This window comes from Chrysochloris asiatica, unplaced genomic scaffold (genome assembly GCF_000296735.1).
Source record: "Chrysochloris asiatica unplaced genomic scaffold, ChrAsi1.0 scaffold00391, whole genome shotgun sequence".
Classification (NCBI taxonomy): Eukaryota; Metazoa; Chordata; class Mammalia; order Afrosoricida; family Chrysochloridae; genus Chrysochloris; species Chrysochloris asiatica.
This window is the reverse complement of record NW_006408909.1, coordinates 1,344,561-1,360,145: the sequence shown is the minus strand read 5'-3', so window position 1 is coordinate 1,360,145 and position 15,585 is coordinate 1,344,561. Positions and strand designations below refer to the sequence as shown.

The window sequence follows — 15,585 nt, the reverse complement described above, 5'->3', positions numbered from 1 at the left end:
ATATCGTACAGGGTTTCTGAGGAGCAGCTGGTGAGTTTGAACTAATAACCTTTCAGTTCAAGCTGACTTTGCTGTCCAGTGCTTATCTTATCCTGACTTTGCAGTTCAGTGCTATACCAGGACATGGAGTCCTTCAAGATTGCAAGTTAAGGTTTGAATTTTTTCTTCAGTTATTTCAGCTTGGGAAATACTGAGCGTGTTCTTCCCTTTTGGTTTTTTGAACTCCAGGTCTTTGCACATATCATTATAATACTTGATTTTGTCTTCTTGAGTTTTCCTTTAACATTTTTTGTTCAGCTCTTCCTCATTTCTTTCATTTGTTTTAGCATTTCCACACGGGGAAGCAAGTTTCAGAGTCTCTTCAGACATCCATTTTGGCCTTTTCTTTCTTTCCTGTCTTTTTAATGATCTATTGCTTTCTTCCTTTATGATATTCTTGATGCTGTCCCACAGATTGTATGATAGTCTTGATGTCATTCCACCTTCTGGTCTTCTGACATTAGTGTCTAATGCATCAAATCTGTTCTTGAGATGGTCTCTAAATTTAGCTGGGATATGTTCAAAGTCATATTAAAAGGCACCCCAGGCCTCCTTGTGGAATGAATGTGTATAACCGCGCTTTCCTCAATGACTAACGCTCAACCAATTCACTCCTTCATTATCAAGAAGACACGTTTTCTAATCAAGTGTTAATGATGCTCAGAGATTATAAGAGATGTTACTCCAATAAGAAAAGCCTGGAGAATCACAAACAAACAGCCAACACCACCTCCTACCAAATAACTTTCTTGGATTTCTTCCGAACTCATCATGCTTGAGGATCACAATAAAAACACAAGTAGTCCCAGTTTGTCAAAGTTCTGGCAGCTCCCATTCTTGTGTGTCAAGTGTCCTTGTCAGAGGTCAGCTTTCAGAGTCTGGAGACACCAGAACTTAGGAAAAGCACAAACAAGCTGCACTTGTCTGGGATCATTCCATCTTCTGAGGACAGAGATGTGGTGCTCACATACACACAGAGAACCTTGTGTCTGGCAGCTGTCACTCTCGCTGAGTGGGTGGGCTGTGAGTCAGCTTTCCAGGAGGGGGAGGGAAGACTAGTGCTCCAGAGAAGGAGTCCAAGGAATGAACATGGAGGTGTGGGCTGTAAGATAGCCTGCTCTATCTGTTCCCCACTATGTGAAATGAGACAGACCCTAGAAGGTCTGTCTAGGAGGCACAGGGTAGACAGACACCTCTCTCCCAATGATGAAGCTTAGCCATGCTGTTCCAGGGATCCTTGACTGCATGCGCAACAGTGTCAAAAATACAAGTTTTGCATTATGAAAACACAAAGAATATTCTTATTAAAGGTCATCATGTTAAATACTGTATAAAGTTTATGCACTCTAACAAAAAAAAAATCCTTTAACTATGAATCATAATTATCTGGTGCTCCAATAATATAAATATTTATTCTCACTATTTAGGAGACTGGAAGTTTGTGAATTCTGAGTGCTAGCTCTAGAAGGAAACGATCTTATTCTAGAGGAAGTTCATTTCAACATCTGTGGGCTTGACGTTCCTTGTATGATCTACTACGTATGTCTTGACATTAATCTTCCCCTGGGTCTGGGAGCTTCTTAGCACAGAGACTTAGGTCCAAAGGATGCACAGTATATGAGGCTACTGAAAATACCATGACTTGAATCAGGTGAACCTTAGTTCTCAAACCTTTGCTCTTGAACACTTTAAAGAGGTCTTGGCAGTATATTTGCCTAATGTAATATGCTATTTGATATCTTGACTGCTACTTTCATGAGTGTTGATGGTTGATCTGAGCTAAATGAAATCTTTGACATTTTCTTTCTCCATTTGTCATGTTGTTTACTGGTCTAGTGGTGAGGATTTTTGTTTTCTTCATATTGAGGTGTAACTCATACTGGAGGTTGTGGTCTCTGATCTTTATCAGTAAGTATTAAAATACTTTCAGCAAGCAAGGTTATATCATCTGCATATCATAGGTTGTTAATGAGTCTTTCTCCAATCCTGATGCCACATGTTTCCTCATATAATCCAGTTATTCAAATTATTTGCTCAGCATACAGATGGAATAAGTATGGTGAAAGAATACAACTCTGGTGCACACCTTTCCTAATTTTAAACCATTCCATGTTTCCTTGCTCTGTTTGAATAACTGATTCTTGGTCTATGTACAGGTTGCTAATGAGCACAATTAAATATTCTGGAATACTCATTCTCTGCAATGTTGTCCATAGATTACCATGATCCACACAATCGCAAGTCTGTTCATAGTCAATAAAGCACAGGTAAAAATCTTTCTGGCATTCTCTGCTTTCAGCCAAGGTCCATCTGATGTCAGCAATGATAATCCTTGTTCTAGGTCCTCTTCTGAATCTAGCTTGAACCTCTGGAAGTTTTCTGTCAGTGTATGGTGGTTTTAGCCATTTTAAAATTATCTTTAGCAAAATTTTACTTGTGTGTGATATTAATGATATTGTCTGATGACTTTCACATTATTTTAGGTCACTTCTCTTTGGAATGGGCACAAATATGGATCTCTTTCAATCAGTTGGCCAGTTAGTTGTCTTCCAAATTTCTTGGCATAGTTAAGTGAGTGCCTCCAGTGGTGCATCAGTTTGTTGAAAAATTTCAATTTATATTCCATCACTTCCTGGTGCCTTGTTCTTTGTCAATATCTTTAATGTAACTTGGACTTCTTCCTTCAGTATCATTGGCTCTTGATCATATGCTACCTCCTGAAATGGTTGAACACTGACCCTTTCTTTTTGGTACAGTGACTCTGTTATAATACATAGGATACTTATATCAGAACACAAAATAAAGGATAATTGCATAACACTGAGAATCATGGCCTAACCAACTTGACACAAGTTTTAGAGGGACACAATTTAATCCACAATACAATCCTATAAACCAACCTTTACAACTTAGTTATACTTGTTTGATATAATTGTTTCTAGGCCCACTGAAACCAGTAAGGTTAGGTTCATTATTCATTAACTTTCGGTATAACTTAGAAAAAAAAAGTAATAAATCCATCCTATTTTCAAAACAAATAAATATCCTGTTACCAAGAAGGAATAAACTATCCTATTTTCAAAACTTTAGGAGTCTTGTAACCAAGATTCAATGATTTTGTGATAGTCTTGTAACTGTTTAGCAGTTACATAAATGTCAACCAATCAGAAATTTTGTTCAAAAGTTCCCAATAAATTTGTATATATGCATTTTAAGAAGTCTAACTATTCAGAGTATTCATAATAGATTTAAAAAGTGTCTATTAAAACTGCATTATGATTGTTGTTAAGTGTCATTGAGTCAGTTGGTTCCAACTCATAGTGACCCTGTATAGGTTTCTGAAGAGCAGTTGGTGACTTTGAACCACTTACCTTGCAGTACTTATTATACAGCAATATATTAATGGTGTCCTAAGTTGTTTGTTTTTAAAATAATTATTTGGTGTCAGAAGTGGGATATGGAAAAGAAACTAAAAAGAGCCCAGTGTGAGTCACTAGGAGGCAGTTGTGGATTGGCTTACTTGCTGCTGGCATCTCCCCTGAGCAAAACACACAAACAGCCCAAAGTAGTCTTGATAAAATTGTGGCAGAAGCTTCACCCCAAGCAACAATTTACCAAAGGGGAGGATTCCCAGGAGCTTGCTACCCATAAAGTACCCCTGACATAGGAAATACCAACCCCCTTGGATTAGGGGTGAGGCCAAGGTGCCCCAGGTCCATGGACACAGAGACTATTGGGAGACCAGAGCTCAATGTAGAAGCAACCATCCATTTATCTCCAAAAACCAGGCAAATGGTTTTAGCCCTAGTGGATACTGGGGCTGAGTGCACTTTGATTCATGGGCATACACATCACTTCCAAGGAGCACTTAGCATTACTGATGGGTATGGGGGCAGCACAGTCAAAGCATGCCAAGTGATTTTAAACCTGAAGATTGGCAGTATACAGCTCCTTTCCCCCCATATATATCCTGGGATCTACTGTAGGAATGATACTTTATGGCCATTGCCATAAAGAATTCTGTTTGTAAGTCCATGTGGTAAAATTTGTTATTTGGGGACGGGCAAAATGGATCCATTTTCTTACTGACTCCCACCTCATTGAGTGGTCAATAGCAAGCAATACTGCCTACCTGGAGGGCATGAAGAGATTACAGTTACAGTAGGTGAACTTGTCCAGGTGGGGATAATTAGGCCCACTCATAGTCCTTTCAACAGTTTGGTATGGCAAATGTGGAAACCAGATGATCATGGTGTATGCCAGTGGATTACCATGAATTCAACAAAGTGGTGCCCCCTCTTCATGTAGTTGTACCAAATAGTTTCTGTCTCCTTAATTATATCAGGGAGTGTTTGAGTACCTATCACTTTGTGTTTGACTTAGTTAATGACTTCTTTAGCATCCCCATTGCTTCTGACAGCCACGAAGTTTTTTTGTTTGTTTGTTTGTTTTTTGCAAGGCATGGGGAACACAAGACCTTCACTGTTCTTCCACATAGGTATCTCCACAGCCCAATAGTTTGCCCTGAGCTGGATTCCCAGGACTTAGAAAGGTGCTATGAGCTCACTGATATCCACTTGTTTCATCATATTGATGGTATCTCCGCTCCAACAAGCAGCACCACAGTTAGTGTCACACTTGGGTTCCAGAGAAAGGACCATCACTGATATAAAACTGCAGGGCCCTGGGTCACCTGTCAAACTCTTGAGTGTTGTGTCGTCAGGTAAGATAAAGGTGGTTCCTAAAGATGTAACTGACAAAGTTAAGGCATATACCTGCCTTACCAAGATGAAAGAACTGCAAACATTTCCTAGGAATGTTAGGATACTAGAGGTCCTTCATCTCTCACCTAGCTCAGATTTTGTATTGTTTAGTAAAGAAAAGGAATATTTGGGACTGGACCCCTGAGGCAGAAAAGTCCTTTAATGAGGCATACATAGCAGTATGGCAGGTACAGGCCTTTGGAACCACAAGCTGTAGGGCTAGATTGTGAATTGGATGTCACCAGCTACCCAGAAGGGTATGGCTGGGGCCTGTTGCAATGGCAACAGTGTCAACATATTCTCTTAGGATTTTTGTATCAGCTATGGAATGGTGTGGAAACCTGATATGGTCCTTTAGAAAAGCAACTGTATGCAATATACAATAGTTTAAAACTCATCAAAGACATCACAAAAGGGGCCTCTGTCACTGCTGACCCACTATCTTATACAAGGCTAGGTAAAGGACTTTGCCCAACCTCAGTCAGGGGCAGCCCAGTCTAGTACACTGGCCAAATGGCATGTATATTAGCAACAGAGACGTGTCCCTTGACTAGCCCCCTGAGTGCTGAGTTCCATCAGATTCTTGGACTTATGCAACCAATGGAAAGCACTAACTTCCCACAATGGTGACGCCTCCACAAAAGAATCATATACTTGAAGGCGTGTCGGACAAATCCTTGAATAAATCTGGTACACAAATGGCTCAGCTCAAGGTAACAGTGGTCCACAACCCATCACAGAAGGTATGTGGATTGATCAAGGCATGGGATAGAGTAGTCAGTGGGCTGATGTGAGGACTGCTTGGATGGTACTGATGCACGGACCCAGCCCCATAGTCCTATGCACAGAAAGCTGGGCAGTATACAGAGGACTAACATTATGGCTAACACAGCGGGAGAGCAAGAGTGGCTAGTGAACCAACAAATCCTCTGGGAAATGGAGCAGTGGAAAGGTATTTGAATCAGCACCCAGGGCATGGATATTGCAACGTTCCATGTATCAGCACATAACCTTCTCACTTCACTGGGGAATGCTCATGAACTGTCCTGGCTTTGTACCATATGGCAAGCACCAGCAACGCAAGTGGCAGAGTGGCTACACAGGAAGACTGGCACAAAGGTCACCGCTGGAAGCAGTACTGCTGTCCCAGTCTGTAAGTTTCTCTTTGAAATAAACTAATGTCTTTCAAACTGTCTTCTGGTCAGTTTTTCAGTCTCTTGGCACCCACTCATTTGGAGGGCTTCTTCCTTCTGGATTAAATCCCAAAATGCTTTTCTCCAGGAACTGGTTCTTCCTGAAAACATGTCCAAAGTAGTAAGACCATAACTCGCCATCCCCACTTCTAAGGAGCATTCTGGCTGCACTTCATCTAGGACATATTTATTCACTCTTTGGGTAGTCCATAGTATATTCGAGTGTTCTTTACAAACATGATAACTCAAATGCATCTATTCCTCTTTGTTGATTTTTATTTATTGTCCAGTTTTCACATGCATATAATGACATTGAAAATACCATGATTTGGGTTGGGCATACCCTGGTTCTTAAAGTGAAACCTTTGCTTTTTATCACTTTAAAGAGATTTTCTGCAGCAGATTTTCCCAATGCAAATACATTGTTTGATTTCTTGACTGTTACTTCCCTGTCAAGTAAACTGAAATCTTTAACAACTTCAATAAATTCAGCCTTTACCACGCTATTGTTTATTGGTGCAGTAGAGAAGATTTTTGTATGTGTAGTCTTTGGTCTTCATCAGTGTGTCAAGTCTTCTCCACTTTCAGCAAGTCAAGATTGTATCATCTGCATATCACAGGTTGTTAATGAGTCTTCCTCCATTACTAATGCCATGTTCTTCTTCATATAATCCAGCTTCTTAGATTATTTGCTCAGCATACAGACTGAATAAGTAGGGTGATAGAATGCATACCTTTCCAGATTTTAAGGCAATAAAACAGGTTAGATCTTGTTATTTGCTTGCTTTCCAAAGGTATAATTTGTATCTCAGTAGGAAAAAATGTTGTGTGTATATCAATGACACCCAAATTAAAGAATACTAAGATATAGTAATGACTGGAGAAGGACAGTCTGGTATGTAAAGTTGAGGGTCAGCAAACAAGAGGAAGACTCCTGATGAGATGGATTGGCAAAATCACAATAGGCTTAAGCTTAACAACAATTGTGAATATGGCATAGGACCAGGCAGTGGTGTGTTCTGTTGTGCATAAGGTGCTATGAGTTGGAATTGACTCAATGGCATCAAACAACAACAACAACAACATGCTTAAAAGTAGCTAATACTGCCAAAGTCCCCAGAATGCTTTTCGAAATTTGTTTCTTTTGTTAGAAAACAGATTTATATGTCAGATAAGGCTTTCAAACTATTGGCTAATGCACCTTCCTGATATTGGTAATGTATAACCTTTTCAGATTTCTAAAGTCTTTGATGACTGGGGTCTTAAAAGCTTGAGAGTAGTCATTGAATAAGCAACCAATGGTCTCTTTCCAACTACAACAACAACAAGAGGAAAAGCTAAGAAATCAATGGAGATAGTGATGTGTGTCAAAGTACCTACAGCTAGAAAGACCCAAAAAAGGTAGTTGGTGTCTGGCCAACACTTAGTTGATGCAAAATTCTGATCAAATGATAAAAGGGAGATGTTCTAAAAAAACAACAAAAAACCTACAAGTTTAGCACTATGAAAATGCAAAAGAATTCTTTTACCTATGACATGAGGGCAAGGAGCTCTGGTAGCGTAGTGGTTACGAATCGGGCTGCGAACCTTAAGGTCAGTGGTTCGAAACTACCAGCCGCTCCACGGGAGAAAGATGAGGCTTTCTACTCCCGTAAAGATTTACACCCTCGGAAACCCTGTACAGGGTCGCTATGGGTCGGAACCGACTCGATGGCACTTAACAACAACAACAACATGACATGAGGGCACCTTGTTAAATGTTGTTAAAAATCTGTGCACTCTAACAAGTAATCTTTTAGCTAGGCTATAAGCTAACCTTTAAAAGCAGCTTATTTGTTACACACAGTTGTTTCTAGGTACCTAGGCCCACTAAAACCAGAAAGGCTGGTCTCATTTTTTATTAACTTCCACTTAAAACTCAGAAAATAATAGAAATTAATAAACACATCCTATTTTCAAAATTAATAAACACATTCCACTTCCAAAATGAATGAACATATTATGTTTAAAAACTAACATGTCCTATTTTAAAGACTGATGAAAATATCCTGTTTTCAAAACTTCAGGGGTCTTACAACCAAGACTCACTGATCTTGTGATTATCTTGTTACTGTTAAGCAAATTACATAAAGGTCAACCAATCCAAATTATTTCCAAAAGTTCCTGATAACGTTATAGCAGTATTATAAGAATCCTAACTAATGGTCAAGACTAAGATGTCCTTGGGTTGTTTATTATTTTAACAATAGTAAGGAGCATGCAGAACAGGAACCCGAACTCAGTCAGGGTGGATGTTCTAAAGATGCTGAGGTACAGATGGCATGTGTGACTCCTCCAATGGGAGCCAACAAGCTGCTGTCACTATCTTGACAGTCTTAACACCTTCAAACAAGGGCCACGTGTCCATTTTGCATGTGGCCTTGGACATCTTTCCTGCTTTCCCAGCAAAGTTGCTCCGGTACGAGACCCCTAGTTCTCTGTGTGTAAGGAGTAGTTCTCTTTGGACATTGGCCATCCCAAGGGGGCCATTTTGAACTGGGTCCTGGGGTTTCAGAGAAACCTCCCTGTCTAGGAACTGCCCCAAGAGCACCGGTCTCAGAGTACTCCCTGCCCCAGCTCCGGAGCACCCCCACCCCAGCTGATGATGCTTTCCACCCTTGTCCTTTGGCACTCTCCACTATAAGCCTCAGAGTACCCCACCCTATTGCCCATCACCTCAGGGTACCCTCATCCTATCTCCAAGATGCCTCTACTCCATCTCCCAGTGTGGCCCCATACCCACCCTAGTCCTCTATCCCTAGGGTTACATCCCAGCCCTGCCCATAGGTTCCATCTAGGTTACCTGGAATTTGTCAGGGTCAGCTCCTCCAGCCTGACCCACAAAGATGCCAGCGCCAGGCTCCAGCTCCAGGCCTCCCGGGGACCGCTGGAAGGGCAGCCTCTGAATCTCCTCACAGTCCACGTAAAGCACCACAGTGTCACCGTCCACACTGAGGGCAAATCGGATCCACCGGTGGGTAAAAGAAGGCAGGGGGAAGCTGGCTGCTGTGCGGGTGTGCCCTGTACCCGGCTCTGTGTACAGGAGCTGGATCTGCACGTGCCCATCCTGCACATTTGAGAGCTTCACACCCACACGGATCTCTGCCTGGGCTGCATCTGTGATAGCAAACAGTACACCTGCACTCTCTGTGGTTGGCTTCACGTGAAAAAGCAGAGAGAAGTCCCGGAAGAAGGGGCTGGGTACATGGTAGCGGGCCACCTGGCCACTGTTGGCGTCCGGGCCAAAGACGTAGGCTGGGCCGAAGTTGGGGTCCTCGATCTGGGTGACCTGTGGGGGTGGGGGCTCCCCAAGGAGCTGCAGGAGTCCCACCTCCTCTGTGCCGACATTCTCTGGAAGAGGAGAGACGTGGGTGAGAACCAGGTAACTCCACACTGTGTGGAGACAGGAAGGGGAAGGAAAGCAGAAGCAATCTGGACCATGGGGATACAGGCAGTAGGTGGTAGGGAGGCTGAAGCACCCCAGCACCATGAAGAGACAGGCAGGCAGGGGAAATCAAGTTGGGATGGGTTCACCAATGTGCCATCTGGTCCCATCAGCATGCTTTGTGCAGAAAACTGTCATGGGCACCTACAAGGCTGTGTCAGGCATTGTTTTGGAGCAGAGGCATGGCAACCACAGGTCATTCCACCTTTGGAAGCTATTGAGGAGTTCAGAGGCCAAAGGGACTACCACATAGCTAGTGTGGTGGGATGGGTGAGAAGGGCCGCTCCCTAGACAGGACTTCAAGGTGCTGAAGTCCCTGTCAGAGGAACGGCACGGAGGGGCATGGAGCCTGCCTATGCCACACTGGTCCTGAAGGACCACTCATGTGGCCCAGTTAGGGTATCCCCACCTTGGACACCACCTTGAAGACATCACCCCACTGCAAGAAAGAAAAAGAGAAAATGTCACCTTGCTGTTCACTGAAGTTTTATCTATATTAGGAACCCACCTGGAAACCAATGACATTCCTAAGTGAAAAGGAATGACCAGTTAGGGCAGCTTTGAAACAACAGAGTTGGTCTTTTCTATGCTTTAATTCACCGCTGCACTTTCCACACTCAGGTTGATTTCTGGCATAAAGTGGAATGGAGACCACCTCCCCTACATTAGTTGGTGGGGTTTCATTTCTTCACATCCCAATCTCTCTGGGGAGGGAGATGCCAATCCTAGGCTACTCCTAGGGATGAGTCTTCTTCTGTGTGAGCACTCAAGTGGGTACTATCGGAGTGCCAGAACCACCCTAAATTGAAAGGGGCCACAGGAAATAGCTGAAGTCCATAGCTACGGGTTGCATATGTACCCCAAAGATATGTTGAAGTCCGAATTTCTGTATCTATGACCTTATTTGGAGAAATGTGGTTTTTCTTTGCAGATGTTATCGGATGATAAGTTTGGCTTATCTGATGTTAAGTCAAACCAGAGCAAGGTGGGTCCTAAGCCTTCTGAGTGGTATCTTATAAAAGGAGAAGACACACATACAGGGGGAACACAGGTACTATGTGAAGATAGATCTACAAGCAAAAGAATGCCCAGGATCGTTACCAGTTGGGAGAGAGGCCTGAGAGGCTCAGAAGGAGCTGACACCTGGACCTCAGAATCCCAGTCTCCAAAACTGTAAGACAAGAAAGCTCAGTTCTTTAAAGCACTAGGGCATCACTGAGCTGAGAGATTCCCTCTCTCCTAAGCCGACTAGAATTCACATGCTCAGCAGGGCCCGCAGAGCCCAGGAAATCCTTTCCTGGAGGGCTTCACTGCTCCTCTGAGTCCCCACAGGATTCAGGTGGATCACTCATTCTTCCATCATTCCTGAGCAGGACACACTCCTCATAAAGACGCCTGCTCCGAGTTGCCCCACATCCCACCTCGAGTGCTGCTGGGAAGGGAGGCTGGCTAGCTGCAGACTGGTATCAGCCCCCTGGAGGATGGCCTGGCCACAGGTCCCTTTTTTCAGAATTGCCTGGTCCTCAAGCATCCACCCGAGAAGAACAGTCTAAGAGTTAGGAAACAGGACTGTCTCACTAAACTAAGTATTAATAACCTTGCCTCTTCAATCTAAAACATGGATATACCTGCCACTGACCGTCCTCTGGAGCAGCTAAAACTTCTCCAAAATAAATGAGATGTAGGGGACAGGTGCTGTTGGCTTCCTGGGCAGCTCGGAAGCACCAAGTGTAAAGGGGTGGCAGGGGATCCAACACACAGCACCAGTTACTCCAAACAGTCTCGTTTCCTCTTCATGTGGTCTCCTGTAGGAGGCAGGGTCCTAATACTTAGGTCCCTGGATCACCAGCGCTCTCTCCAAATGAGTTCCTCTCTATGAAGGTCCTACAGCACAAAGGTGATGGAGGCTCAGCTTAGCCATCTGCCCTGTCCTCCCTCAACACCAAGAGCTGTGTCACATCATCCTGGACAAGGATCTTCCCTTCAAGCATGGAGTGCTCCTGCAAATGTGTGAAATCTTGTGTGGATGTGTGGAATTCAAGACTGTTGTTCCTTCACCAAGCAGACTAGTGGAGGTATGGTTGATTCTGAGTGTTTAATTATGTTATTGCTAAGTGCCATCGAGTAGGTTCCGACTCATAGTGACCCTGTATAAGATTTCTGAGAAGCAGAGTGGTTGGCAAGTTTGAATCACTGACCTTGAGGTTCAAACCGACGTTACAATTCAGTGATTATTCTATAGCGCCACACAAGGATTCCAACTATACTAAGGACAAAATGTCCTGTGTCAGTCATCACCATCTGAACAGCTAAGAACGCCTTTGCCCTGAGGTCCACTTGTCAGGGCCTGCTTGGAGACACCTCAAGGCTAGTTCTCAAAACTTGGACAGGTGTGCTGGGAAGCACAGTTGTCAGAACTCTGAGGGAACCACGGACTTCCCAGCTCCTGGGAACTTGACAGACACAGGGCATGGGCACTGTGATGCCATACTTCAACCTCTGCTGGTTGCTGCTTCTCACCAGAGCCCCAGGAGGGCCGTGCTTTGCAGGTTTAGTGGTGAGAGGACAGAGTTGGTAGGGTCAGGGCCTGCAGCCAGCCAGTCTAATACCCTTGACAATGGGCCCCTTTGCTCCCACCACAGCCCGGTTTGGGGCAGACTGGGGGGGGAGTACTCTATGGCTGTCTTTGAGTCCCCAGGTCCCCAAAATGTCCACACTGTGACAACTAGCATTGGGAAAGATGGTTTAACTTGGAGACACTGACCAGCCACACAGACAAGAAACAAGAAACACAGAGGTTTCAACTCCAGCACAGGCTGGTTTCCTAAGAAAGGCACCCCATCCAGGGCCTGCTGTTTGGATACTTTCCAGACAGATGCTCACTCCTGCCTGAGCCAGGCTCCTGTCCCAGGGCATCAGCCAATCACAGCCCTGGCCTTCCACAAGGTCACACCCCAACATCCCTCATCCCACACCCTTGACCAACAGTGCAGCAAGTGGACACTGTACACTCTGGACACTGATACGGCATGCCCCAAACACCGTGCCCTGACAGCACCCACCCTACAGAAACCGCGCATTCCTGACACCATGTCCTGCTCCTGTGCCCCAAGATATCATGCACCCTGCCTGGCCCGCAGACACCCATATGCAGCACCCAGACCCAGCCTGCCTGCCAAACTCCTTTGGATGTGGCCTGGGGCCAGGGCACTCTGAGAGTCTGCTTTACCTACAGGTCCCAGGAAGGACAGGCTGAGGACTGAGAAGCACCTCCTACCTTTATGAGCCTCTCAGTCCTACCAAGAGGCCTCTCTCATGGCCCCACAGAACTCATGTCTCTATTCTGAATGAATCTGGTGAATCAGGACCATCGGGCATACATAATGCCCACTCAGGAAGTGTCTGACCACATACATATACGTCTATGGTCCCATAGGCTATAATCGAGTTCAGAAATCCTGATCCGAGAACAGAAATTCTGATCAACAAATTCAAATACCCTATATGTCCTCACTAGCTCTCTGGGTCCCGAGTCCACCAACACGGCAGGGGTGGGAATCCCAGTGCCCACCCATCTTGGTGATCACCTCAGGGTAGGTGCAGATACCACCGGAACCACTGAGGGGAATGCCTGGCAAGGCCACTGCCCCACTCAGCCAGGGTGCAGTTAGGGTTCCCTGCTTGTCACATCCAGGCCCAAAGCTGAGGCTCCTTCCCAGGTGGTAGCTACAGAATAGCCTGGGCTTAGGGAGGGGGAGCATGGTGGTAGGATGAGCCGCAAAGGCAGCTGGTGGAGGAGGGAGAGGAGGAAGAGGAGGTGGAAGAGGGGTGGGCCAGCCTGGAGGAGTTTAAAGGCCACTGCAGGGAGCTGGAGGGAAGGCAAGCAGGGAGGGATGAAAAGAAGGGAGCCTGAGCATGAGGCAAAGCTAGCTGGACAGCTAGTGCTTGCCACAGCAGGGGCCAAAAGAGGCTTCTGGAGACCAGTGGCAATCTAAAAACACCAGCAGCACACAGTCCATTATCAAGGTGGTGGTGGTGCTGTCCCAGTCTACCCGGACACCATCCTGGGCACCTCTCTCTTGGTGTTTGCACAATATCCAAATCATAGAACATATTGTGGATGTCAAGTGATGCAAACTCATATTTTAAGTTAATCAGGCAACTTCTGATAGCGCATGGGGGTGTTGGGAACTCTGAAGAAAGGGATTTGATGCTCACCTGCAAACTGAAACAACTCACAAAGATAGTGACTCTTACAATGACGTTTTCTTTCAAGCCAGAGCTGGCTCCATGAATACCACCTTCCCACTTCGATGTGGACAGGTAGAATCTGCATACCTGACAGCCATGGCCACAGTCAACAAGACCAAGGGCAGGCTGCAGTAGCCACAGCCTGGGACCATGAGCAGGATCTCACCACATCCTGCATAGGACTGTCCACACTGCACATGCCCAAGTGAGCTGCTATGTGAATCCCCACACCTTTCTCGCCTTGACAGTCTGATGGAAACTGAGCAGCTGTCAGGAGAAAGCTCTGGGCAGTACTCCCCATGCCTCTGCAGTTCTGCTCATGATCAAGCTCATTGTGGAATAATGTCTCCAAGGACAGTGTGTGGAAACTGGACCCATTGTTTTGAAACCTCTTAGATAAATCCACCAGTGCTTTCTGTTAGAGATGCAGATTCAGAAATATTAGTCAAACAATTCAGAAAAGGATGCGGGTGGGGAGATGAAAGCCCTAAATCTCAGTCAGTAAGAGCCTTAAAATGAGAGGGCAAGGTTGAGTTAAATGTTCCCTCGAGCTCCACACTCAGGAAATTCTACTGTAGCAGGATAGGGGCACATACCAAATACACAAACCAAATAGATCAACAGGAAAAAGGACAAGTAAACATCTAGCTAAATAGTGTTCAAAAGTTTGGCTAAAGTGACATTGGTAAGTTGTTGGTAAGTGCCATGGAGGTGGTCCCAACTCATTGTTGTTATGTGCCATCAAGTCGGTACCAACTCATAGCAACCCTATGCACAACAGAACGAAACACTGCCCAGTCCAGCGCTAACCTCACAATCGTTGCTATGTTTGAGCCCATTGTTGCTGCCACTGTGCCAATCTATCTCATTGGGGGTCTTCCTCCTTTTCTCCATTCATCCATTTTACCAAACATGACATCCTTCTTTAAGTACTGGTCCCTCCTGACAATATGTCTGAAGTATGAGAGACAAAGTCTGGCCATACTGGCTTCCAGAGAGCATTCTGGCTGTATTTCTTCCAACACAGATTTTGTTCTTTCTAATCATAGTGACCCTATATAGGGTTTTCAAGGAGTGACTGGTGAGTTTGAACCTTCAACCTTGAGGGTAGTAGTCCAGTGCTTATCCTCGAGTGCCGCACCAGGACTCCAAAAGGTTTAAGGTTTGAAAGACTAAAAACAAAAGAATCGCCTAGGACCATCAAGAGAGAAGAGCAGAACGTGGGACCCTAACCAGAGAAGCAATGACACCAGAGATGGAGGCAGAGATGAGGACATGGAGAGATAGAGCAGCTGAAGACTCTAGACTCATGGAAAGAGAAAGGCTGCATCCAGGAGGCTGGCTTGCAAAATATGCCCTTTGGTTGTTTGAATTATTATATATTCCTGTGTGCTTTTATGTACATAAAAAAAGGGGGGGGGGATAGAGACAAATACTGATGCATAGTGGGGATGGTAATTATTGCAATGAAACAAAATACAATTGGTTGAGTGTACAACTTGATTTTCTACAATGTAAACTATCACTTAATTCATAATAAAAGCTTTAAAAAATAACAAAAGAAAGTCAACGCCCAAGGTGGGGCTCGAACCCATAACACTGAGATTAAGAGTCTCATGTCCTACCAACTGAGTTGTGTAGCCATCTTTAAACCAGAGATATTCCAATAATTCATAAATATTATAATTCATTTTCTTTTGATTCAATTCAATATGTTATTGAAGACAGAACATGTTTGCCTTGTGTATTTTAGGAGGAGAAAATTTTTCCAGAAAGAAATATTAGGAGGTAAAATAACATTTTCCTATTGCTCTGTAGTAAAGTCTGTTAAGCCAAGATTGTGTTCCTTCAGTAA

General features: G+C 44.4%; 1 protein-coding gene across 1 annotated transcript in view; it reads right to left on the bottom strand.

The window, feature by feature from the left end:
* Positions 1 to 15,585, bottom strand: part of COL18A1 (collagen, type XVIII, alpha 1) — a 75,714-nt gene that overhangs the window by 51,559 nt on the left and 8,570 nt on the right. The window contains exon 2 of the mRNA XM_006876562.1: positions 8,838 to 9,385. Within this exon, the coding sequence (XP_006876624.1) occupies positions 8,838 to 9,385 (548 nt within the window). The remainder of the gene's footprint in view (positions 1 to 8,837; positions 9,386 to 15,585) is intronic.